Here is a 26329-nt window from a genome sequence, read left to right as displayed (position 1 = left end):
AAAACAAAATCAACATGGAACCACCACTTCATAAAATATCACTTAATTAAAGCAGAGTTTCAATTTCATACTTATATATAATATCACACGCTAGCTTTGTCATAATGCCATAATTTCATGTCGTTTTGTACATTCACTGACGGGCAGGAGGGGTAAATGAGCAACAGTGGGAATGCGTCGACCTTTGTTGCCCTTTTAATTTGACGGTTTATCATTTAACAAACATAACAATGACCACGTGTCAGATTTAATCCGACATGAGAGCAGAACGGTTATTACAATCATAGTCAACGATGCAGCAGTCTTAGAAATCTCTGCAACGCACTGAGGTTTGGAAATGTGGCGCTTAATGAAAAGACATTAAAACGTGAAGCAGATCTGTGCATCCATCTATGAGGAGGTCAGCGATGACAGTCCTGAAACCACAAAGCCATTTAGCAAGCTCACCTGTAGATCTTAACAGATACTACAGCAAAGTATGGCATCAAGAGGAATGCGAAGTACAGTACTGAGTCCAGTTCTTCAGTGCGGACACACACACGCACACACATTCATACTCGCTCTCACACTACAGTGTTGGCTGATGTACTGTGGTGTTGAGACCTATGTGACCTGATTTGTCTGCTCTGTGGTGCTTCATGTCACTGGAATGGAAAAATCGATGAGAAAGAGCCAGAGGGGAAACTGACGTGTGCGTGCATGTGTGTCTGTTTACTCGGTTCAGAAGTACAACTGTAACTCGCCTCATGTTAAAGCTGCATTAAAGCTTTTTTTGACCAGCAGGGGGCAGAAGGACTGAGACGAGCGATCAGTTTCTCCTTGCTAACATGCCGTGTTGGCAGACTGTCCCACAGGCTGAATTTGAATTTTAATTCATTTGCAGTAGTTTTGTTTTAGAGTCAGCTGGGCGAGCAGCAGCATTGCGTTAGGGAGGTTGTTTTTGAAGTTTTGCAATTTTAAATAAATGTACCGGTGCTAGAAAAAAAAAGCGTTTACTGGTAGAAACAAAGCAACGTGAGCTTCCCTGTGGAGGTCTCTGCCTGTTCACCTGTTCAATGTGGTCACTTCAGCTCTGGCTGCAAGAGTTCTGCCTTTCTTCATGACCAAATCTGCGACAATCATCACCTGTTATTTGTTTACTCTAACTGACATTTTGCATCATGCAGGTGCAGTTACGACGTGATTCCACCGTGCACGGATGTGTCATGTTGTGGTTGCTGGGAGCATTTCAGAAGCGGAGGGTTCTGCCTGCCCCAGTTTATCTTCGGCAGATGTTTTGAAAATTGGTTGTCTGACTGCTTGCCCAGCTCGATGTGCTCTGTGCTTTTGACGCCTCTGCATATTTTCAGAGCAGAGCCGCTGCTGGGATGCCTCTGAAATGCACTGCAGCACTTCAGGTGGAGTCTCAAGCATCATCTTGGATGGGTGCGATCAGCCAGAACACAACACAGCCGTGCCCGGTGGAGGCTGCAGGTCAGCATGCACACAGTTTCATATGGTTTAAGTTTTGAGAACCAAAACAGTGAGCTCTAAGCGGCTTCAATCTGCATGCAGATGCAAAGTTCGGTGTTGATTCACAGTGGGATAGCAGTGCTACCAGGAGTCATTTTATTCAATGTTAATATAAAAACTCCTGCTAAATGCATTTTTGATGTCAGTGTGTTTAGTCTCACATTGTTAAGTACAGTAGAAAAAGGAAGAATACAAACAATAGAAAGGCTTCGGGTTGGGTATTGAGGATTGGTTCTGAATTGTTAATGTTTTCATATTAAAAGGTTGGTGAAAAAAGATGTTTTTATAAAGTTTGGACCTACTGCGCTTCTGTCTGCATCACAAGTTGGGTATGCATTAAAGCATATAGTGTTTAAAATATGGCTCATAAACTTTTTTTTTAAGTCCACAGTCGCAGTCAAAGAATCAGCTAACCGTACTGCACAAACCTCAAGGAAAAAACATGTTTTGAAGAGCAAACATTCATTCTGAATGGCAATACAAAGAGATTTCACCTTGAAACTGAAAAAATAAGAAAACACATTATCATTCATAACTCTTCAACTCAACTGTGATGATAAAAAATCCAATTGATACTCAACCCTGGACAAAAAGAGCTTTTCATATTGTGTTCTTAAGGCTAATTTGTTGCCTCCGGCTCTGAGGTAAACCATCTCCAGCCACCAAGATATGTCGGAAAAAGTAAAACACATTCATGTGCGCAAATATGCACACATGCATTTAAATTTACTGAGCACTCACGCTGGCATACTCACACGGTGCTGTGCAAAAAAAAAAAAGAAAGAAAAATTAAGAAGAGCATGCTCTGGTTTTCAATTAGCATTACTAGCAAACAGCATGCTGGTACAGAAAAGTCTCAGGGGGGGAAATACTGAAACTCACACACACTCCCACGCACACACAATTACATACTGTCGTTACTCTTTTTGTCCAGCTGTTCATGGTAATGCTGTCGTCTCCAGTCTGGTGATATCAAGGGGTTCCTTGGCAACCGGGCTGTAAGTTTTGGTCAATTTCAGGTTGCCATGGAAACCTGGGGGGCTATGCAATATGGACGGGCTGGATATAGAGGTGACAATGACGGATGAGGTCTTACGCGCAGTCCTCGGCCCCGACTCCTCCATCACGTTCTCCAGCTGTGAAGGCAGAGGGAGGGAGAGACAGAGACGTTCAGGTGTTGTGGCTGAAACTCGGCATGTTGAATGTGAGTAGGTGGCTGAATGCTTGTGTGGAAGAGAGAGAGAAAAAAAAAAAAACACATGGAGATGGAGGTTAAAGGAGAAAATGAAGTGTTGCTGGGATTTGGCTCAATGCAGCTCTCCTCCATTCAGCCTGCCAGCAAAAGACAAGAACCAGTCACAGCTAATTAAAGGCATTGATTGGTTGGATTGATGAATGGCTCTCCCACAGTATTCTTGATTGGGTGTGACTGTATCAAAGGGTTGACCCCTGAGATCAATGGCTACGCTCTTGAGGAGCAAAGTGCCCTAACCGAGCATGATTAAGTGGCTTGTTTTGAAAGGTTAATTCTGTTGTATTACAGCTTTGGTCTTTTTTTTTTGGCTACAATCAGTAAAAGAGTGATTGATTCTAGTGATTGGGGAATGCGCTTGATTGCATTTTTCCCCAAATTAAATAACAAAATCAATACCACTCTTATGACTGAATTGTGAAGCTGCTGCCAGTAGCTGTTTATCTTAGCTTAGCATAAAGACTGGAAATGGGGGGAAACAGTTAGCCTGTCTCAAGCACCTCCAAAGTTGTCTGTAGATACACAGGGAGGAAGTCATTAAATAGAAGTATAATGATGATTTATTTGTATAGCAGGCAATAGTATTATTCAAAGTTGGCTAATTCTTAGTACAACACTCCTTTCATTTCTGTAGAGCGGTCAGTCAATAATGTCTGTGAGGAATCAATCTTTACATCAATTTACTCTTCTGCATTGACAGCAGGGGGCATCCAACAGAGATTACACAATTAGAAACATGGGGTGTGGGTGTGAAAAACGAACAGATTATGAAAGGCAGAAGCGCCTCGCGTTTGATTTTCCACGAGGTTTGATTAGCGCTGATGTCAGAGCAGCAGGAAGTGAATGAAATCGGACGGAACGGAAAGTACGATTGATTGGATAAACTAGAATGGGCAGGAGAGGAAAAAAATGGAAGGACAAAAGAGATATGCCAACCATGTGGGAAGTGGAGCTTTTTTTTTTATAGTGGACAAATTCCTTAACAGGACCAAGCAAAGAAGGAAATTATCTTAGTAGCGACATGAAGCTCACATTTTAGCCACATTTCAAGAAAATCTACACACAAAAAAAGCGAATTGATGCATGTTTCCATCCACTACCACTGCGCAATTAAGAGGTTGTTTACAGAGGACGTCACATCATTCTTTTGTTGTGGCCCAAACCGCAGACGGAGGGCAGTGATTTTCTGCATAGGAAGCGCTATAACACACGCTCAAGATGCAGATGTTTTGAGTCGTTTACGGTTACTCAAATCGATTAAACCGAGAAACCACGAGGAGCTTTTATTGAGTACCAAAAGTTGTTCATAAAGGGGAAAAATTGACTGAAAAACGCTTAAAAAAAATGGCTTGTTAATAGGAGGAACCGAGTGGGCTAATGGTGGAAATGGTGTAACATTAGCTATTGTTTTAAATCTATGGTTATAGATTTAAAGTAACAGCTACATGCAACAGGACTAACACTTGTTAAATCAAGGGTTTCACATAAGACAGCTGGATGTAAGTAACGTACCCTGTCTTATTAGCAACGAGCCGCGTCTTTAGTGGCATTTCACCAGACCTTTGCTGGTGGTTAGCTTAGCGCTGAGAGTTTGTTGCTCTCGACAGTCATCCCGGAGCACTTTGGTTATACCTTTCTCCCGTAATTTCATCTAAACTAGCCCATCCATTGCAGGTTTCACATCCGGCCCTCCGTCTGAATTTAATGTCATGTGACTGCAAGCAACCTATAGGAGCTGATGACATAACAGATATGATGTAAATAAATGAGCTCATTACGCTGAAAAACAATGTCGAAAACGATGGAAATGTGACATTTCTGTTTGTTTCACGCATGAATCTGAGGAACCTTACAGTCTCTCCGGTGGCTGTTCATCAAGATTATTCACAAACTCTGTTTCCATTGCATGTTTGACTTTGATCGATTAATCATCTTTTCAACCCCCGCAAACCTAAAAACGTTACTGTTATGACTCTGTCCCATAGAACTCCATTGTTGTCCAAAAACAATAAATAAAATACAAATCCATAATGTTACTGACAATATTCCTTCAATACAATGAGCATGGCCTGTACTGTTTATTCTGAAACATGTATAGTTAATAACAATGGCAACACTTCTCAGTCTAATAACAGCAGCATTATGTTACTCCTCCTCATTTAAGATTAGTTTCTTCTCTAAAAAGATTTGCGCTTTAATATCTAATGTGAAAACCTTCATTATGTTATATAATTTTTTATATAATTTTGTCAGCAAGACACTGCTGCAAGATATACAACCACTATATAGTCTAAGTGAGACTAAAGAGTATTTACTGTGACATGAATCAGTAAAAACAAAACTAGGTGGAGTTGTCAAGGCCTTCAGCAGCATTGATTTTGAAAATTGAAATTGAACTAGAGTGAGTGGCTGGACTACACCACAACAAAAAGCCTGATGAACAAAACTAATACAATGAAAACAGGGCAATGCACTGGAATGACTAGATATTGGACAACAATGGAGTTCTTTGGAACATACATACAGGCTACGTCAAGCTTTTCTACACGGACAATAGTAATTAAAAAATATGATTTTGTTTTCTTTTCATGGGATTTGTTGATTTTCATGATGCAAAACAACAGATGCCACATCTACTGCACAGAGCACGAGGCGGACGGTCGATGGACTCTTACAGTAGCAGGCAGATGACTGGTTGGCTGCAGGTTGATGTCCGACATGAAGATGTCTTCAGTTTCTGTCAGAGTCTGAACAGTGCGCACATAAACACAGCCATTTAGAGTTGGCTACAATCACAAGATCTTTTGTACTGCGTGAGCCTCCAGGTCACATCATAACTACATATGGAGCGACTTCAAATCGGGGATTTGAACACAGACCTTTCACATAAAGGAGCATCTCTCTTGAAAAGTACGTAGTGATGTTTCTTCCCATAGTTCACAGCTTGCAAGTAACAACCACATGCGCCCTTCGCAGTGAAAACAGGGGCACCCAAAACCACGGTGTTATTAAACTGGATTTTACAGTTTCATCTAAAGCGCATTGGAAAGATGATAGACGCAGCCAGGCTGACTGTTTTCCCCTGTATCCACTTTCTATGCTAACCAGCAGCTGTGTCATTAAGCAGCAGTAGCTTCATATTTAGTGTACAGACACAAGCGTGGTATCCGTCTTCTCATTTAACTCTGCAGGAAAGGAAAAGGAAGGAAGGAAACTCCTTTAAGGCCAAAATTATCAGGTAAAGGTGAAAGTGAAAGTACTTCAGAGTTATTGTGCCCGCTCAAAAATGGGAAAAATTGCATCAAAAAACAATTAAGTAAAAATGTGTTGAACTGAAGAAAATCAAAATATGGCAAAGGTTAGACTAATCACAGTCAGTATTTTACAGTAAAGTACATTTTCACACTTTTCTTTGTCATTTTACAAAATGACACCGTTTGCAGGAGAACAAGCAGGTAAACTGTGATTGCAGACAAAAGTAAAAGTGAATATCCTCTGCTCTGCGCAAAGATGGAGACAGATGGAGGTCAGAGACTCCTAGACAATCATCCATCTTCAGCTGCCAAGTGCAGTACTTTGAAACACAGGGCTGCATCATGCAAGCTGCGGATTAAGACCGAAACACCCAGATTATTGGATTAGTCTTTGGACCCTCTGTAATGGAGTCCTCAGTGGACCTGACCTGCATGGCAGTGTGCCTGTATGTGTGTGTGTGTGCACACTTGCTTATGTGGCTTACTTGTGTTTTTTCTGTGAACTAAGATGATTACAGAGAGACGGAAATGCTCCATATATTAGATGCCCAAACAGAATGACCTGTTGTTCTCCACTGACCCGACAGCACGATGCTTAGAAATGTTTTGAACATTCGCCGAGATGCACCGCTCAATAAAAAGTGCTCTACAGCTTTTCAATTAACAATCCAATATCAAGTAGCTATTAATGTATGTTTTCCATCCTTTCCCTGCCTGTTTGCTCATGAAGGCGAGACTTCCATGCTCGGCCAAACTGACGCTGTCCTCTTGATGTTTGACCTCTAATCAAGAGGCTTCATCCGTTCTGCCTGACTGGTGGTGAGTCAAAGTCATTTACCCTCTGTAAGGTCGATCACTCCTTGAGAGCCGTTGAGTTCACGTGTGGGTCAAAAGTCCACCTGGCTGCCATGTGAGAGTCATCAGAGTCGTATGAGTCAAGGTGTGAATGGGTCTTGGACTGCCTGGGACGTGACGGCAGGGTGAAAAGCTCGCCGCCATATCCATCCGATATTGTTTGAAGATGGGAATGACAAATTTTCTGACAGTCTCCTCTGGAAGTCATTCATGCTGCTGCACAGGAATAGTTGTGCGAATAATGGAAAATGAGCACTTGAGAGAGAAGTTCAAAACGTCACCTCTCATCAGCTGGTCAATCATGGCGTGAGTGTCCGATCGTTACGGAAACTGTCTGAGTCGATGTCAGAAAGGTGTGGTAGGAGGGAGGTTTGGAAGCTATTTGACCATCCATTAAGTGGTTCTGATGGGGTGGTCAGACAACAGAACAAGCAAAACTGGACCCTTAGTCAGGACGAAAGAATGCCTTTGGATAAAAGGGTAAATGTCCTCAATGCCTTCTTAATATAAAACACCCTGGATGACTTACTTACAAATAAATGGTTCAGAATATGGCCTTAAATCCAAAATCCCAGGTTGTAAAAAAGTCCCCATGTGAAATTTCTGACTTTGGTGTGTACTCGTGTTAGTATCAAAAAAACACTGATACCCTCCAGTGAATCTATCCCACAACACTGGAAAGGGTGAAAACGACACATAGACTGCACCAGTTTGAACTGGGATTGTCATGTTTTTATTAATTTTACTTCCTTTATGAAACTATAACTGAATCACTTTGTAGATGCTGTGATCACTCAAAAGTTCTACACATAAGGGCGTTGAAGGTCCAGTGTGGAGGTCCAGCTGAATACCCCTCATCTCGCCCTCCCCTATGGTGGCCTGCTTACACCTTACGCATTGGTCCTTTAAAGCATTTAGCCTAACGTCATGTGGTCATGTTAGTCCAGTCTATGGGGGTTAGCAGTGCCTTTTAGACAGTCATGTAGAAGTCATGCTCGTCTGGGTGCAACCGGATTCTGTCTGGAACCTTCATTTTCGTGACTTAATAAAATAAACAAAATGCATACTAAGGACCACATACTTGCAGGTCAGAGTGTTAACCAGAACCCAAAGCAACATGGGACTAGACACTGAAGCACTGGGATCACAAAATCAAACAGTACTGCCACAGGGGACCAGAGCAACATGACCTTATCAGATTACACCCTAAGGAATCCTTTTCAGCCTGGACTTTAAGAGGCCTCCAGCTAACCCGACCTCACGGCGTTACTCACCGTGAGTACCAAACATAAACATGACGTCTATTGAATTTAACAGGACTCTAAAACAATATGACCTCACTTCTCAAATTTAGGCGGAGAGGATTAAGATCAGTCTTGACGTAATGCCAAAACAGAAGCAAAGCATCCCGTCAAAAATATCAAACCATTGTGGGAACAGTTCAGATGAGTCCTGCATGACACTCAGTCTGACCACACTTAAAGTAGAGCCCGACGCGTATGACTTTAAGATTGCATAAATGTTCAGTTTAATACATGCTGGAGCATATTAAAGTAAGTAACAGTATGTTTATATAAGCCAGGCACCAGCACTCACCGTGATCTGTGAGAGGAGACATATGGCCGGGTCAGTGGGGTTGTGGGCGGCAGTTCTATCAAATTCCCCCATGTTGTGACCTCTCACCTTTGACCTCTGGCTGCTATGACGCACCTGTTTGACATCACTGGACAACTGACGACTGACAGGCGTCCGAGACGAGCAGTCGTCCTCCGTGTCTGAGAAGTGGGCCTGAGACAAAACCACAGACACACGAGACTAAAATCATCAACCTGTAACTCAATGCATTTGTCGTGGGAGGTGTAAGACAGCGACATACCATATTAGATATGAGATACACTCACTGATTCGCTCTCAGACAGGGAGGAGTTGCGGGGCTTGCTGGGGCCCTTGCTCTCTGATTGGCTGGTGAGGGTTGATCGACGGGTGGACAGGAAACTGCTGCTGCTGAAACGGTCTCTGCCAGTAATGCACAGCAGTGCCCCGAGGTAGGGAATATACTTGTTGAGTGCTGACCTGAGAGAGAGAGAGAGAGAGAGAGAGAGAGACACTCAAACCATAATTGAACAAACATTATATGATAGTGAGGTGTGGGGCCCTCTGACATCACATGATGCCGAGATAAATTAGGTCATTTCCACCTTTTAATTAGGATTTTAAAAAAAAGCAATCAAATTCTACAATAAACACATTCCAACACATTAAAACCAGTGACCCTAGTGGCGGCATTACGCAGCTCTGCGCTGCCATGAGGAGAAAATGGAGAAAAACCTCCTCAGGCAGCTGGTTTATAGTTGTGCTATTAAGGGGTTGCGGCACAGCCACTGAGTCACTTAGACGCCATGTAAGATACAATAATCCTTTATTATTCCCACTGCAGGGTAATTTGCAGTGTTACAGCGGCAGAGGGGATAGTCTAAGAATAAAAAGCATCAGTTAAAAAGCAAGATGTGATACTTAAATAAACAACATCAGTAAAACAAGGCACTGGTTGAGTTCACATCATTACGCAGAGGAAACACTGAGATTGCAGTTTAGTGGTTTCACACATGGGTGATTTGTCAGTTTCGGTGTGCATGGTCTACTGGGAGCAGCAGGAAGGAAGGACCTGTAGTATCTCTCCTTCGCACACCACGGGTGAAGACTACGTAGACCATGATGTAGCTGTCAAAAACGTAATTACATGTATCGTATTATATGTCTCTTAACTGTATATTGGATGTGTTGTATTCAGAACTTTCTCCACAGGGACATCTATTCTCCTCTATTCTGCAACTGTGGTCGCTCAGCTGCTTGTGTTTCTGACATCGTTGATAACGAAGACGACATGAAATGATGAAAAACGGTCATTCAGAACACATCTAGCAGAGCCTTTTCCATTTGTCGCTCTCAATCACAGCGCTGATGGTTGAACAGCACGAGCCACGCTGTATCACAAAATAACGAATGAAAAATTTTTTATATAGTTACTACAAGGAATACATTGTTATACGTGATCCGACATGATCGTGTACACTACATACAAGAAGTGTTCCAGTGGTGCTACCAATGACCGACACTGAACTATAAATCCAGTTTAGGACAGTAAAGGCCCATTTATACCCTCCGTAAATAACGGATATGGACGCTTTCGTCCGTATCCGGAGGCTGTTTCATCCATCAGTTTGTCCGTCGGCTCTGAGCTTAGCCATCCGGAGCTCTCCGGACGAAACCACTCGAAACCACCGGAAGTCGTGGGGGCAGTGTAGAGTCAAAATGAGCAAAATGAGTCAAACTAAAAACCGACGAAGAAGAGAACCGGCTCTACGTCAAAAAAAAGATTCATCTAATTTTTTTTTCCTATTTCTCAGTACTGTCATTATAATAACCTCCTCTACTGACATCATTACTGATGCCGGTATATGCTGACAGAAGCGTTGACAAGGCATCAGCTGCCATGACAACGGCTCTGTAATTTATGACTCGACATTGCCCCCTAGAGGACACACTGACAAAACACTGAAAACGGACGGAGGTATGAAGGCCCCCTACGGAGGCAACGTGTGGGACGGATGGACGGATTTCGTCCGGATCCGGAGGGTATAAATGGGCCTTAGACTTAACCCTTAGAGTCAAGAATAAATCTGAACCATGCACGACCTCAGAATAGCCCTTTTTCTTGTAGCCAAAGAAGAAGAAAGGTACACCAATCAGCAGCTTCTTTACAGCATCCGGACTGAAAACCTTTAGCACCTTAACACTTTGATATTTTACAGAAATGGGACGCTGATGCAGCCTGTTTTAGACGAGCAGCGGAAAACTGAAAGACAGAGTCTGAGAGAAACAGTTGCACACCTATTCTTGACAAGCAGTGTGGTACCATATGTGGCCTCGGACCTCCACTGTCACTGCTCAGTGGCAGCAGGGTGGGCTACACCACTGCTTGCATTGTGAACCTCTTGCATCGGCAATGCTGTGCTTAATTATCGCCACACAAATTAAACAGACTAGAATTTGGGAGAGAGATTGAGAAGCATGATTGGGTCACCACTAAAGCCTGAGTAAACGGTAATTCAGCCTAATGTTATTTCAACACCATTAATTTAATCAGCTGTTAATAAAACGCTACACTTCAGACGTGCATCCTACCTGTATTTGGGATGCGTTATGGCATATATGATGGGGTTGTAGATCGCAGATGTTTTGGCGATCACAGCAGGAATGGAGTTCATATACGGAGTCAACAAGTCGGCGTACCTGAGAGGCAGGAGAGAGGAGAGCGGGGACAGATGTGGGCAAGAGGAAGAGAAATGAGAGAAGGAAATGAGACACATTGATGTGAGGAGGGCAGTGGTGGGTGTGTTTCCTGGTACGGAATTAATGTTGTGACAAGGGAGTGGGACGTCACTCACTGGATTCATGCTGCTGTTTGAAGATCCCACAAAATGTGCACTTGAACTGAAAACTGTGTTTTCATTTACTTTGTAGTAGGTGTAACATCCAATCAATAAGCTGCCTTTCGCTCCATTAGCCAACAGCTGACTGTCTGACTCCCCCGAGCCCAACACTCAAAAGGAAACAAAAGGATGAATGTAAGTCCAATATTCCCTCTCTTTTAGCTCTGTTTTTAGTCTCTACCAACTCCAGAGGAGAGTCTGGCTCTTTAGCTGCTAAATGATCCACATCGTTCACCAGCGAGTCGCTAACTATGCTTGTCTGTTGTTTAGCTGAGCAGGTACTGTGCAGTGTTTTCTTTTTAGAGCTGTCAGTCGCTGTGAAGCTCCATAAAGGGGGGCTGCAGATTCAGGTGATAACTCGTTGCAGCTTCATCAGTATGACAGACGCCTCTCACATTGCCATTTAAAAAGATGTCATGATTATAACCTGTTTAACTAAGACCTGTCCTATGATCCATGTTCATGTACATATATGGTTGTTATCACGGAGTCTAGCCTTCCCAGAATCCTCGCTGCGGCTCGGATGCTTTTAGAGCGCCCTTAAACAGCAGATACTAATCTAACTGTATCACAATTTCATCTAAAAATGCGCCTGCATCAGGATTAATATCCCACCTTCCAGGCAGCCAGCGCTCTCAGTGCATGTCAGCGCAACGACCAACATGCGGGGGCTTGAGGCTTGGTTGAAATAACTGCAGGCACTGTAATCCTTCAAGATACATCCAGATTGAACACAAAGTAAATGTATGCCTTGACACTGAATGTTCTCTCCTGCTTCCAAAGCCCCTTCCCAGTTAAACTGGAGTGATCGATGGATGACCTTTACCAGTACTGTTTTATTATCATGAACCACAGTCCCGAAAGATAAAGTGCCTCGCCGGCTTTCAGTTCCTATGGAGATGTTTTGACATCACCAGACTGTAAAAATGTCTCTTTTGCAGGCTAGGTACACACACACATACACACCTACCCAGCGAATGCAGTGAGGGCTGCACAGGAGTAAGGGGCCCAGGAGATGACAAATAGCAGGATGACGATGAGTGCGATCTTGGCCATCTTCCATTCGCTCTTCATCTTGTTGAACCTCTTTGCAGAGTCTCTGGTTCCCTCACAATTGATCTTTGTTATTGCCCTGTCGCACACATACACATAGTTATGAAGCCTTTTTTTTTTTGCTTTTGCTTTCAATGTAATTTGTAACTTTAGATTTTGCCATTCGAATCTTTCTTCTCTCACAAGGGCTTTTATTGTGTTTTTCTTTTCAGTTAATCTATTTTGACAGCTAAGGTAAATGACTTAGACATATTGTTCGTCCGCACGCACACACAATTTCCTCATCAACTTCATTGCCAGCGCTGCCTGCACAGGCAGTATTAGTGTTCAGGTTGAGTGAGACATCAGTGAAAATCAATAGAAAACCCAGACACATTGTTAATCAACAAGACATCAGTGTCAACACTTGCACAGCCTGGTGTCAGACACCCATGTGTTTAGTGATGTATATGGGAGTGTGTGTTTGAAGAGGTGCACAGCATGCGTGCGTGCATGTACCAACCGCGTTGTGTGTCGAATGGCTCTGAAGATGCAGCAGTAGCTGAAGATGATGATGGAGAGGGGGATGAAGAAGACGAAGGTGAAGAGCAGCATGGTGTAGGAGCGGACAGAAGGGGTGAACGTCATGTAGTCCCAGGAACACGACGTCATCAGACCCTCTGGGACGTAGGCACCTGTGGGAGAACACACACACGCACGCACGCACGCACGCACGCACGCACGCACGCACGCACGCACGCACACACACACACACACACACACACATTAGTGGTTCCTATTGTTCTGCTTCTGTATTGTATAACTTCCTGCTTCTTCCCTATCTGTAAGACCTTGAACTACTTGCATCAGTAATAGGGACACATCCATCCTACTGTCCTCCGGTATGCAGTCCTGATAACGATAAACGTGTAGGTACAGTAGAATTTGTACCTCGTTTGACATTCCTCAGTCATCTGTTTGACCACCACACCGACCAACTGACATTACCACCGTAGAGTCATGCTATTAACACTGCTAATAAGCACCTACAGCAGCTTGCTTGACTAAAAGTGTATCATGCAAATTCATGCAGCATTTTGTCCTATGTAACACCACCTGTCAAGCTGAGGCTTTCATATATGACTGTGGGACCTAAGTGGCCCATGTGCATAATCCATCAGAAAAAGCTTTTGGAGCTCTCTGGTTGTTTCTACTAACACTCGCAGTGTTTGGTATGCTATATCCTTCTATATTGGACTACATCTTTCATTTCACACAAAATCAACAAAGAAAACACACACAAGCTTAGAGGCACCACTACTCACACATGAAAACACAACAAACCATGCACGTACACACATAACGATTTCTAACTATCACATAGCAGCAGACTTTGGAAAACACTTCCCTTTTCTCCAGACATGGAGGGAAGCCATAAGTCACTTTTATTACATGTGTTGAGTTGTTGTAGCAGTGGGGCTCCAAACCCTCAGAGAGGTTTTTAAGTGGAAAACAGCCACAGCAGGGTGGCAAAACGTGTCCGAAAGACATACAATTTCTTGAATATGTACAACATCTCTGACCTCCTACATTTGTTGTCCAGTCTCTCTGCTCAGTGGATGTAGAAATGGAACTGAACCCTCTTTTTTGTAAGGAACAAAGGGAAAACTAATGAGATATAACTGACTGTCCACAAGAATGCAACACATTATAGAGACAGAGCCTATAGCTAAATGCTGTCCACAAGAAAATCCTAATAATTAATGGTGAATGTTCTTGCATAAGTACTGTATGTATAAATCTCAGCGTCAGGTTGAACTTTGATTCATAGCTCTTTCAAAAAGAACTTCGAGTTCATCACAGATTCTTTTGTCCTGTGGAGTTCCCCAGGGCTTTATACTCGGTCCTTCACTGTTCTCTGCACGCGACACTATACAGACCTTCAAATCTTAAACAGCTGACACTAAATGAGTGTCTAAATTATATATACAGTTGAGTGCAAACGTGTGTGATGTTCGTAAACTAAAACGTACAGTATTTTGTTGTGCCCATTGCCTCTCCCATAATCTATGCTCTCTTTGGACAGACACCTTATTGTAAAATTGCGTTTTGAGAACACAGAGCCATTTGCTGTTATTTTAAAAGTTCAGTACACAGTGTCTTTGTCCTTAGACCTTGGGAATTTAATTTCCATCTCTCTGGCATCTGCCCTCTGACAGGCTTATATTAGGTAGTGCCCGCCCAATTAAAGATAGTCAGGCAATCAAAATGACAAATGACATCCTGTGACCGTGACAGCAGCATGTGTTGAACGTGATGGTAGAAAGAGTAGAACAGTCTTAGTAACCTAATAGATGCTGACGGGTTAACACCAACGTACAAAGATATTTGGGAGCACATACAACAAAGGAAAAAAAAAGCCAGTCGGACACCTCATCATCGATTATCGTTGGCCTGTCAGCTACAGGAAATCATGAGGTGATCCAGCGTCTGATGACTTATTTTACATGAAATGTATTTGGCATGTTGGCGAAAGGCAAACTCAAATCCATTCGACATAGTACGACTTTCAGCAGGAATCTGACACAAATGAAAGCATCCAGAGAGAAGCAGTAAGACAGACTCAACAAACTGAATCCTTCAGAGGAATCACACAGATCAATGATGACTCAGCTTCAACGTCTCAGTTGTACTCACTCCAGCCAAAGAAGGGGGGCAGGCTCCAGCCCATGGAGTAGACCCAGGTAACAGCCACAATGCTCATGGCTTTCCTGTGCGACATTACCCCCAGGGAGGCCAGAGGCCTGGTGATCACTACATACCGGTCCACTGCAATCACCATTAGTGTCATCATACTGCAAATACCAAACTGCGCTCCGCAGAAGGCGTACAACTCACAACCTGTAGAGAGAGGTGAGGAGGGGGAGAGAGGGGTTGGAGAGGATGGACAAATGTTTATTGACTGTAGCTGCACCAGTAGGTCGTATAGGTATTGAACAACAGCTGGGAATAATGTGGCTGATTGTGTTTCTAAACCTACGCCTCAGATTTGTGGACCGTATCGGATCGTTTTGTGGGTAATTTCAATGGGGTTTTGTCGTGATCATCTTACTGCCATAGTGGATCTATCGTACTCTTTGTTAACATCATATTCGCTAGAGAACATGTGCCACACCCATGTTCCATAACTCCTTTTAAGAACATTGTCATGGCAAGAAGTTACACGCAGCATTAAAGCAGCTATAATCGATAATGTGATACTGATAATCATCAAAACAATAGCAATGATGATAAGGAGTTGTCACTTTCTTTGACATGTTTGAATCCTGATTACTTGGCCAACTAACAAACAGCTGATTTTAATTGGACTGACTGACTCCACTGTGTTGTGTGATAGATGACAAGAAAGGCCAAAGAGAAAAGTCTTTTGGGGCGACACGTTGTTAAAGCCTAATGATGTTGTTCATCCTCTGAATTTACATGTAGCACCACTAGTATTAACCCATTAGCTCAACATGACTGCCCTCTGGTCAGTCTTGCCCTCGTAGGGATGAAGGAATTATAAAGGAACTGATTCATTTGTCATCCAGTTTTGTTTTGTCTTTCTGCCTTTTCATCAGTCTTTTCTGAGCACACTGCTTGCATATAAACTTCCTCTCTAATTAAACACTGTGCGCAGCATATTCAGACCTCTGAGATATGAGCCAAGGTTGTTTTGAGACTTATTAGGCATTTCCAAATTGCATTCCTTTTCACTTTTAATGTTCCGTTTGGTGAAAAAAAATCAGTTTCAATTATATCTTTTGCTTGAGCATTTTGTATGTAATTGCAAAAAAGCCCATTTGGATTGAGTTCAGCGGAAGGGAGAAGGGAGAGAGTAAGAGAGGGAGCTTAAAACATTAAAGAAGGATAGAAGGCAGGAAAGGAGAGAGGGGTGGCAAAAAAGAGTTTGAGCGAGAGGAGGTGAAGCTGAAGGAGGAGTCAGGGTGTCAGGCGAAGACAAGTAGCAGCATGATAAAAGATGGATGGAGACAAATAGGGAGGACACGGGAAGGACGGAGAAAGTGGAGCATGTACAACCTGCATAGTAGTGATTAAAAATGTAAATATTAAATGTAGTTTTGGAATATTTAGTACAAGTTGAACATACTAACTGCGTGTATAACAGTTTATAACCTAAACTCTTTGGCTGCCATACTGTGCATGGTTTCATTCAGGGACTGCCACAGTCTATCTATGGTTTATCGTCATGCTACATGAATCCATTATGTATGAAGAAATCGGATGAACACGTTCATGCATGCTTGCAGATTTAAGTGCAAGCCTACACAGACACAATACACATGGAGACAATACAAACACTCCATCATCACTTTATCAGCTGCTGTCCCTTCAGGCCCTGAGTGTGATTACCAGCGACCTGTCACACATCCTGAAATCACAGTCCTCACATCCAAAATGTGAAATGTTTGATATAAATCACAAAGCCTGTACGTTTGTCATCCTGACCGTCTGCGTGTGTTTGACAGCCCTTGTTACCTTACTGAAGCTAATGAAGTCCAGACTGACTCCCAAAGAACAGCAGATATTCTCCAGAGAGGAACAATAATTAAGTCCTGCAGCATTTTGTCTAACAGCAAAGATCACTGCATTGTGGTCAAATCAACATACTCCACCAAGTATATGTAAAACATCTCAGACATGGAAAGGTCATTCAGTAAGGTCCTATGATGAGTTTTTTAGGAAGCATTAAGCAGTATGTGTGTTTCCACACACCAGATTTTATGCACATTTTCAATTTGAACAAAAATAAAGCGGAAATTTTCAGTCCAAAAAAAAAGAAATATTGCAAAAAAGAAGTTGGTTGGTGTACTGACAAAAACCAAAATGAGACAAAGCACAATGGAAACAGACATAAATCATGGCATACATGAAGCATCTGGCTTAAATGTCACTGAAGACATGAATTGATATTGATTTGATATTGAATTCATCCTTTGGCAACAGTGAGTGTCTTGTACCAAATTGTTCATTGTTGTTGCCCTTCTGTCAGTTTCATCTCTGATCTACTATATTATCTACTACAAATACTCAATTCTGTACTACATTGTTGCCTATATACTTTATAGAACTGTTATGTTCATGATCAAAGTGACAAATCGCAACGTGTAGTCGGAGGAAGAGCGAGAGAGTCACAGAGGCACACTGCTGCCTGTAGTGTTCCTATAATGTACTGTTTTTCTGTGCTCCTGAAAATGGGCATTAGCTAATCCTAGCTCTAACCCTAACCTTCACATTGGTCCATCGCCTCTGTTAAAAATGAACAAATCACAGACTGGGTGTTGCTGTCCTGAAAGCCGCAGTGCTACTAATAAGCCCTACCATTAAAGAGTTCACAGGGAGTCTCTATGAATTCTTGTACAACAGGATGAATAAAGACAAATAAAAGGCTGGGCACAGTTGGCTTTTTGCTTTGTGGCTCTTGATTCATTACTGACCTCTCTTATGATCCACACCTCTTTCTCTCCCTGTCTTTTAAAAAGCAATGGCAGGAGGTAAAAAAAAAAAAAGCTTTCTCGGTGTTTGAGGGGGTTGGAAGTGGTTAGGAAAAAAGAAAGCGAGAGTCCTCTTAACCACCGTTGAGAGCTGAGCACCAGATCTGACAATGATTGGCTGTCTTCATCAAGGTCAGGACAACTCCTGAAGGAAAACACAGCGCTCTGACTATCAGCGTTTGATCAGTAGAGTGTGGAGTCTCTTTTACTCTCGCTCTATCTCTGTTCCCACTAGGTTGCATGCTGGCGTATCACACACACTATAGCACAACCCCCTCCGAACGCACTCATGCAAAACACACGACTGACATGCATTCTTGCTTGCTCTTTGTGATCGATGGGATTTGGGTACTCTCAAAGTAACCCTTTTAAACTGAGGCAGAAAAGGGTGATGAGGGATGGCAGGTTTGTGTGCGTGTGTGTATGTGTGTGCAGAATTTTAATTGAACTGTAAGGTCACACTCAAAAGGGTCGGCAAACAACACAGGTCCCTGTGGAATTTAAAGTGCATGTGTGTGCATGAGCGTTAATGATGTGTATGTGTGCACATGCGTGTAAACGAGTGTATCATCAGTCCGTTCAGGTTGTCGTTGAAATATAATACAAGTGTAAAATTGTGGCGTGTGTTACGTCGTAAAGTTGAAATGTTCATCCTTCATGTCGCTCTGTGTCACCTTTCTTCCCGAAGATCCATCGCTTGTGCATGCTGTTGATGAAGAAGGTGGGCGTCTGAGTAAGACACATGAGGAAGTCTGCGACTGCCAGGTTAATGATGAAGATATTGGATGGTGTCCGCAAGCTCCTGCTCCTGCACACACACACACACACACACACACACACACACACACACACACACACACACACACACACACACACACACACACACACACACACACACACACACACACACACACACACACACAGCTGTTGAACTATTACCATTAATCTAATTAGAACTATGAATAAAGCAGTCATCTCATTACCACAGATACATAAAGAATGTGACTGAACAAGTTCATTAAAGGGCGCTTACAGTACCTGCAGAAGGCATAAATGACCAAGACGTTTCCCAGCATGCCTGTGATTCCCACGACCAGGATGACCACACCGATGGTGTAGTGAGCATGGTCTGGAACGTCTACCGTTGGAAACGGGTGGCTCGGAACCATGGAACCCTAGCAACAGGAAAACAGGAAGGAATTTGTGGTATCAGAATCCATTTCTTGTTATTATGAGAAACTTTCCGCACTATAATGCATCATAGCAAGATATTCTTCATGTTATTATGATGTATTTTGTAATTATCACTGGATCGCAAAGTTTTTAACAACGTAACACTTTTATAATATCACACAACTTTATTATTAGTTTCATAAAATCAACACATCTCATTAAAATAAACCTTTCTTCGGTCTACTTGCACAAAATTTTTTGCTATTTTTTTGTGGTAAATACTGTTTATATACTTAGTTATATTGTATTTTTATTATATGATATTATATAACTATATTTAGTTTTACTTGTTTATATTTTTTGTTACTTTTTCTAAATAATTGTGCGTACATCCTGTGTTTGCTGTATGTTTAATTGCTACAGCAACAAAATAATTTCCCAAATTGGGATCAATAAAGAAACCATCTTAGTCTAAGTGTTCTTGGTAGTATTCAGATGCTCTACTTCATTAATAGTACTAATACCACAATTCAGCCGCTTATATGCTGTCAGGTGGTTTCATCTACAGCAATGCATCTATTCTACAGGATGTTTGTAGAGTTTCTGTCCTGGAGAAACACGGAAAGGAACAATTTATATTCAGAAACACAGCTGGAGATACATGGTTTTCACTTTTCGCTGGACAATAATGGTATGAAACAGAACTAGTAGCTAAAGCTGCCACGCTAATGCAGTGGAGTGAAAAGAATATTTGCCTCTGAAATGTAGTAGAGTTGCATAAAATGGAAATATTCAAGTAAAGTACAAGTGCCTCAATTGTGCTGAACAGTATTTGAGTACATGTTCTTATTTACACTCTACCACTGCCTCGAAAAAACTACAATGACTGGTTTTATGTATGGTTTGATTTGTATTTTAAGCTTGGATCTGTACCAGACCATGATGACTCCAGATGTGGCTTTGGTTTGGTGGGTATGCATTACTTAGTGTCAACAACTGTTAGACAAATCCCTGGAGTGAGAGAAATCCATTTATTCCGGAGCCCAGTCCATAAACCACAAATACATTCCATTCAAATTATGGTTTAAAAGGACATTCAGTAATATAATTAGGGTAATAATAATTGGTTTCCAATGTTAGTGTGAGGTTTAAAACATCACTCTGGGACTTCAAGCGACCTACACAGTACAGAAACACCCACTCTGAGCAGCTCTTCCTTTTTCATGAGCTGAGAGAAGATGAAAGTATCTATCTGCGCTTTATGCTCCAGTGACGGTTTTGTTTTTGAAGGTCACGAAGACACTGACGTCTATTGATCCCTGACAGCAACAGAAAGTTTTACAAGGCCTCCAGCACATGAGCTTACTGTCAGTTAGAGTGCCTGATCATCATCTGAAATGTATAAAGTCCACACAAAAGACACGTGTCCATATGAAGAGAGGCAAAGGAACAAGTTATTCTACAAAAAAATGGAGTTAGTTAACGACAGGGTGAGGATTAGCCAATGTTATACTAAGCGACCCGGCGATGTAACATAAAGAGCAAGAAAGTCTGCATGAAGACGGAGGATGACTGCTGTCCATGTCCCGTGTGAAAGCAAAAATCAACACTGATCTGTTTTAACTAAACGTACTTAAATTACATCCCATACGAAACAGTGACATACGTATTTTGACCCATGATGTTTTCGTTTATCATCAAATTTTGTCTAAAATGTATGTGTGATCAACAGTAGGTGGCGGTAAAGTCCAATGTGTCAGCAAAGAAGAAGCTCGTCAACATGGATGTTAACAATTTTAAATACTTCAAAAACCGTCTTTTGTTTTATGAGGAGGGAAAATGGATTGACACGACGTGGTTTGATGAGGAACACTGAACGGAAACAGAGTTTTTGTTTGTTTACGAGAAAACACCGCAAGACATCTTGAAGTGCAGTATTTGCACTTTTCATCCGAAAATATCTCATACACTTTCAACTCACTCTGGACAAGATGCTTGAAGGTGCCACGTTTGTTTCGGATTGTTAACTCCCAGACAGCTTAACCTTGGATGAGAGCTTTCACTCACACACACACACACACACACACACACGCACGCGCACACGCACACACACACACGCACGCACACACACACACGCCTATATGCAGTGGTGAAGAAGTACTCAGATCTTTACGTTAAGCAACCGTGGCAATACCACAGTGTAGAAAGACTCAGTTGCAAGTAAAAATACAAAAGTATTAGCACCAAAATAAAGTACCCATTTCAGAATAATGACCAGTATTTTCATTCTAAGTATTAATGTGCTAAAAAATAACTCCCTAAAAGCTGACTTTTTGTTAATATTGAGTTTTCAGCTTGTGAGACGCTGCTTCACCTCAGTGCACACAGCTCCCTTGAGAATTCCTTCCAGAGACGGTGACACACTCCCCTGCATTCACACCTTCCTTTTGTCTTCTTTCAAGCCCACGCGCACACACAGATGCGCACACACACGGACGCACACGCCCACTCGCCAGGACACTTCCACTGAGCTAAATCTCCCTATTCCACTGGAACACACACGTCTCCTTTCGTTAATCCTGGCTGCCGCGTTTAAGCGTGCGTGTGCGTGTGTGCGCATCTGCTGACACACATGTGCTTGGGTGTCTGACATCTGTCTCAGCAGTCCTACATTTCTGCGGAGTCACAAGCTCCTGTTACTGAAAGGAGGACATGCGATTAGCAGAGAGAAAAGTGACAGTGTTACTGAGGGAACGGCGAGTGCAGTGAGTGAAGGTGATATGCAGATGTGGTGTGTGCGTGTGCATATGTGTGTGTGGAACGTAAACACACTTCCAGCCTGATGCTGTCAGCTGTGATGTGGTGGATCACCCTCAAGGTCTCCCTCCCTCCCTGCTTCGCTTCTACCTTCCACATTCTTGCCGCTCTCCCCGCTGGATCTTTCTCAGATTCCCGATCCCTCCTAATTCCCCCTTCACGCCTGCTCCTCTGTCCTCTAACTGTGTCCATCGCTCTTTTCCTTCCTTTTGCTTTCTCTCATTTCCTCTCCCTCCCTCTCTCTCTCCTAGCTCTAGCGGCTCAGGGCCAGATTAATGCCGATCACACGGTGAGGAGGAAGGAGAGGCGCTGTGTAAGTGAAGTCTCCTCCGCTGTATGTTTGTGTGGGATTTAAAGATGGAAACGGTGGGTGGTTATATCTCTCTTTACTCTCTCCTCTGTGAACACGCACTGAAGCCGTGGTGGCAGCGTTTCTGGGTTTCCCTTCGTCAGTGGAGAGCAAGTAATATGACTGTTCTTGGTCTTGTGGTTATCTAATGGACAGCGATTTAGACCAGGCAAAGACAAATAAGTGAAAGACAGGGCGAAGGAGAGGAGGAAAATTAAACATGCATTGGAGGAATTAAATCTGAATTAAAATGCAAGCATGTTCATGTAAGCAAAAACAGCTGTGCTCACATGTGTTTGAGCGCTTCCAAACGGATGAATTTGTGTGCACGTGTGGCAAAATGCAGGAAACTGCATCACTCTATAAAACCCAAGACTAATTCAATTGATGCGATTGAGGGGCTTCCCTCTGAACACAAAAAAACACCACCATCATACCGTGAATCAGCGCAAAGGTTCATTTAGAGCAGAGAAATGTGTCTTCATTAGACACAGGCCTGTGGCCGCTTAGGTGTCGGATTACAACAGAGAGCAACAACGTGACACTTCACTGAAGAGCTTTCACTTTCATGCAGAAACTGTGCGGCTATAGGCGACAATTCAGTGTCAGTGAGAATTCTGCATTCTCATTGGCTGGCACGTATTTATTCATTTCTAGTAACCAGGCAGTATGACCAGGCACCTCTGATGGAGGTACTTGTTAAATCTCTTAAGGTTGTTCATCTGTTTCAATTATCTAAGGCAAAGCAGGTATTGTCGTTCCAAAATAATGTGCGCCAAGCAAATTCTAATCAAGAAGCAAAACAAAATGAGTTGAATAACAGCGGAACCAAATTAATTGCTCTGAAATGATTAAGTGATTCTGCATGCATTTGTCATATCCTCGTTTAAAGCAGTACTGGAATGATATTTTCTTTATATACGATGTTATTGATTTCCATCATTTTGCCGAAAATGCACACAAATTAAAAGACTGACAGTCAAACATTTCAACAAGTTGCCAATGGAGTCTTTATTTCATTAGTTTTAGTTTATTTACTGGCACACATTAAACCCTCAGCTTACCTTTTATCACGTTTTTGTCGTACTGAATGCTAATGTGAAAAAAACAAAAATGATTGCTACCCTTTTCTCAGTTGTCCAGAGGCTTCACAGCATTCATGCTTCACTAACCGCACAGCTGATTATCTGCCTGCTGAATCTGCCGTGCGTCAAGTCATTAATCAGTGAGTTTGCACGTAAATGTTATCTGTGACTTCAGAGGCAAAGCCATTTGTTTACCACGCTCTAATCAACTGCAGGTCAGAGAACATGATCACAAAGGAGAACACGTGCAATTGTGTTTTAGTGTTTTTTAGGGCATTACATAGACGTACATTCATTTTCAGGAGACTAACCATGACCCTGACTCGCCTAAACCTGCCCCTGACCCTAACCCTAACCTTAACCCAAGTCTTCAACCTAAAACATAACGATTTGTCTTATGGGGACTTGTGTTTCGTCCTCATAAGGAAGGCAAGTCCCCACAGTGCGGCTGTGAGAACAGATTTATGTCCCCACAACATGAAAACATGTCCCCACAAACACACACAATCTATCACTGTCTCTTTATGGAGACACACAAATCCACAATACAATCACATCAGCACTCACATCATTTTCATTCCACAGACACACCCCTGCACAAATGTGTGTGTGCATACACACCTGCAAATATGAGCGTCCATAAATTCGACCCATATTTCTTTAATTATCCAGCAATTGTAGATTTGATGGATAATTATGTGGGGAAAAAAGCAACAAACAGTGGTAAAAGGGAAAGAGGGCTCTGGAGAGAACATTTTTAAAGGGGTTTTAAATGAAAACCACACTTATAGAAGATCCCATCTGTCTCAGCCGAAGCTCGCCTCAGGCACCGCTTCAGTATCGGCTTTCCCAGCACTCCCACCATGAAGGCCAGACCACAAAAGCTGCAGAGACTGAAGCCTGCAGGACTGAACTTCAAAGTCAACGTTCACACTTGTTGAACTGCATTTACTGTAGCGGTGCACCCATGTGTTCCTCAGTATGCCTTTCAAACAGCTGGGTCTCTCAAATCAGAGCTGATGTCCAGGCTCCTGGGACTGTACTTTCTTTTTTTTATGCTTTCTGTTTTTGTTTTTTTTACATACACCACAGAGGTGATATGCATCTTTTTGAAAGGATTTCCCTGAAAGCAATGCGTAAACTAATCCCATTCTCAGACACAGAGGGAGACTCAGGGAGATGGACTCTGATTCATTCACGAGACTTGGTAATGAATAGATTCTTCCTGCTGGTGACCACACATCTCTAAGCAGTGAAAATGTGTCAGTGAGACTGCAGAGGGGATGTGAAGGATGTCAGGGCGCGACTGCACGCCTCTAAATTAAATTAAACTAAATTAAATTAAAGTGTTTTAACTACAGCCAACAGTCCAAATCAGCACACAAATCAGCTGGTTCATGTTTTTATGCTGCCTTGCTAAATTTGTTCTTGTGAGACAATACAGATCTGAAGTGGTCTTAGCCTGCAGCTGAAATGTGGTAAATTAAGATCAGGACACAGAAGTCTGTCACAGGGTTTGTATGGGGCTGTCAGGCTAAATGACCAAAATCGTCTATAGACGCTATTTAGATCACCAGATCGCCAAAGTCACCAACAATGAAATCCACCAACAGACCACGAATTAATATAATTTTGAGCAATACCGTAACAGAAATTCATGAATGGTATTTTTGACGCGCGCGCAGACGCGGGCACAAAAAAACGCACGCGGAGGTGACAAATACCTACACACACTGCAGCGATTTACAGTCATTTCCGACAATAGTACGAGCTAAAGAAACACAGGAGAGAAGGGGATTTGCGCTCTGCTCCTGCCTTCATTCAGGGCCGGTGCTGAATGAACGGAGCGCAGACGCGCAGGAGAGGATGGTGCGATTCATTCATTCACACACACACACAGTTAACCTCTCCCTCACACACCTCCCCTCATACGATATTCCTCAAATTTTATGAATGACCTGGTGGAGGGATGAAAGCAACCACTGCAGGCATGAACCCGACAGTTTCTTCGCTGTTTCGCCAGATGTGGGGAGTTTAGCTGCTCTGGATCGGCTCTTGCAGCGGTTACGCATAGCTGCAGCGCACGGAGGCTCTCCGGTCACACCGCGGGGTATTCCTCCAAGTAGCCAAAAACAAAACAAAACAAACAAAATATGAATTAAAAAATGGGGAGTGATACTTACAGCTGTAGCGACCGGCGTCAGCTCCATGAGGCGGTGCGGACTGATGGAGCTGATGTTCCAGGGTGCCCGGGCGGTCGGGTCCGGCGTGGGGATCCCCGGTCCAGTCAGCAGCTTGGAATCCATTCCCGGTCCACGGTGGTTAATGAAAAGCGGCTGTGTGTGAGAGAAGTGGACCGGAAAGGTGAAGAGTCTCTCTGAAGTGGTCTAGGAGTCCAAGTGGCCCAACATCATTGCCACCTTGCTCTCATGTCTCACTCTGACAGGGCTACTGGTAGTACAGCAGCTGTGGAAGGGTGGGAAAGGAGTGCTCTCCCTCTCTCTCCCCCCTTCCCTCCCTCCCTCCCTCTGTCCAATCCCTGCTCTGGGGATGCCTCTGAATGCGTCGGTAAGCCTGTGCATGTGTGCATAGATAGAAGTGGCCATTTTTCTGTTTGTTTATCTAACTTAAAGGAATCAATGGAGCAGCTTTTCCTCTCACATCAATGCCCCCTTTGTATGTTTTCTTTGCCCTTTCCTTCCCATTTTCAGTTCCCCTGTGCTCGCTCCAATGCTAACAGACAAGTAAGGGGTGAAAATGAACACTACTGTCATGCAAAGAAGCATCAAACGCAGGAACGCATTCACAGACTCCCTTGATCCAGAAGAGGAGCCCATTTTCATGCAATAACGAATAAAATCTATATTTATTGCATTGCAGAGATGTGACTCTGGAGTGTGGAGTGTGTTTCATTAGGGCAGGGAGAGGCTTTGGCTTCTCAACGCATCTGTG

At 42.9% G+C, this 26329-nt stretch overlaps 1 protein-coding gene across 2 annotated transcripts; it reads right to left on the bottom strand.

The window, feature by feature from the left end:
- LOC139349977 (melanopsin-A-like) lies at window positions 1-25776 on the bottom strand. Of its 2 annotated transcripts, XM_070991063.1 has the most exons (11): window positions 25561-25776; window positions 18992-19128; window positions 18628-18761; window positions 15096-15299; window positions 12922-13093; window positions 12337-12498; window positions 11059-11166; window positions 8775-8946; window positions 8470-8661; window positions 5440-5511; window positions 1-2648 (listed from the first exon to the last, which is right to left on the bottom strand). In XM_070991063.1, the coding sequence occupies exons 1-11, from the start codon at window positions 25681-25683 to the stop codon at window positions 2451-2453; spliced, it is 1674 nt and encodes a 557-aa protein (XP_070847164.1). In that variant the 5' UTR covers window positions 25684-25776; the 3' UTR covers window positions 1-2450. The 2 variants fall into 2 exon arrangements, with proteins under 2 accessions (XP_070847164.1, XP_070847166.1); XM_070991065.1 differs by lacking the exon at window positions 5440-5511.
- Window positions 25777-26329: the final 553 nt, after the last annotated feature.

Source organism: Chaetodon trifascialis, chromosome 21 (assembly GCF_039877785.1).
Source record: "Chaetodon trifascialis isolate fChaTrf1 chromosome 21, fChaTrf1.hap1, whole genome shotgun sequence".
NCBI lineage: Eukaryota > Metazoa > Chordata > Actinopteri > Chaetodontiformes > Chaetodontidae > Chaetodon > Chaetodon trifascialis.
The sequence above is the reverse complement of the archived record's forward strand: the minus strand, read 5'-3'. Positions and strand labels throughout refer to the sequence as shown.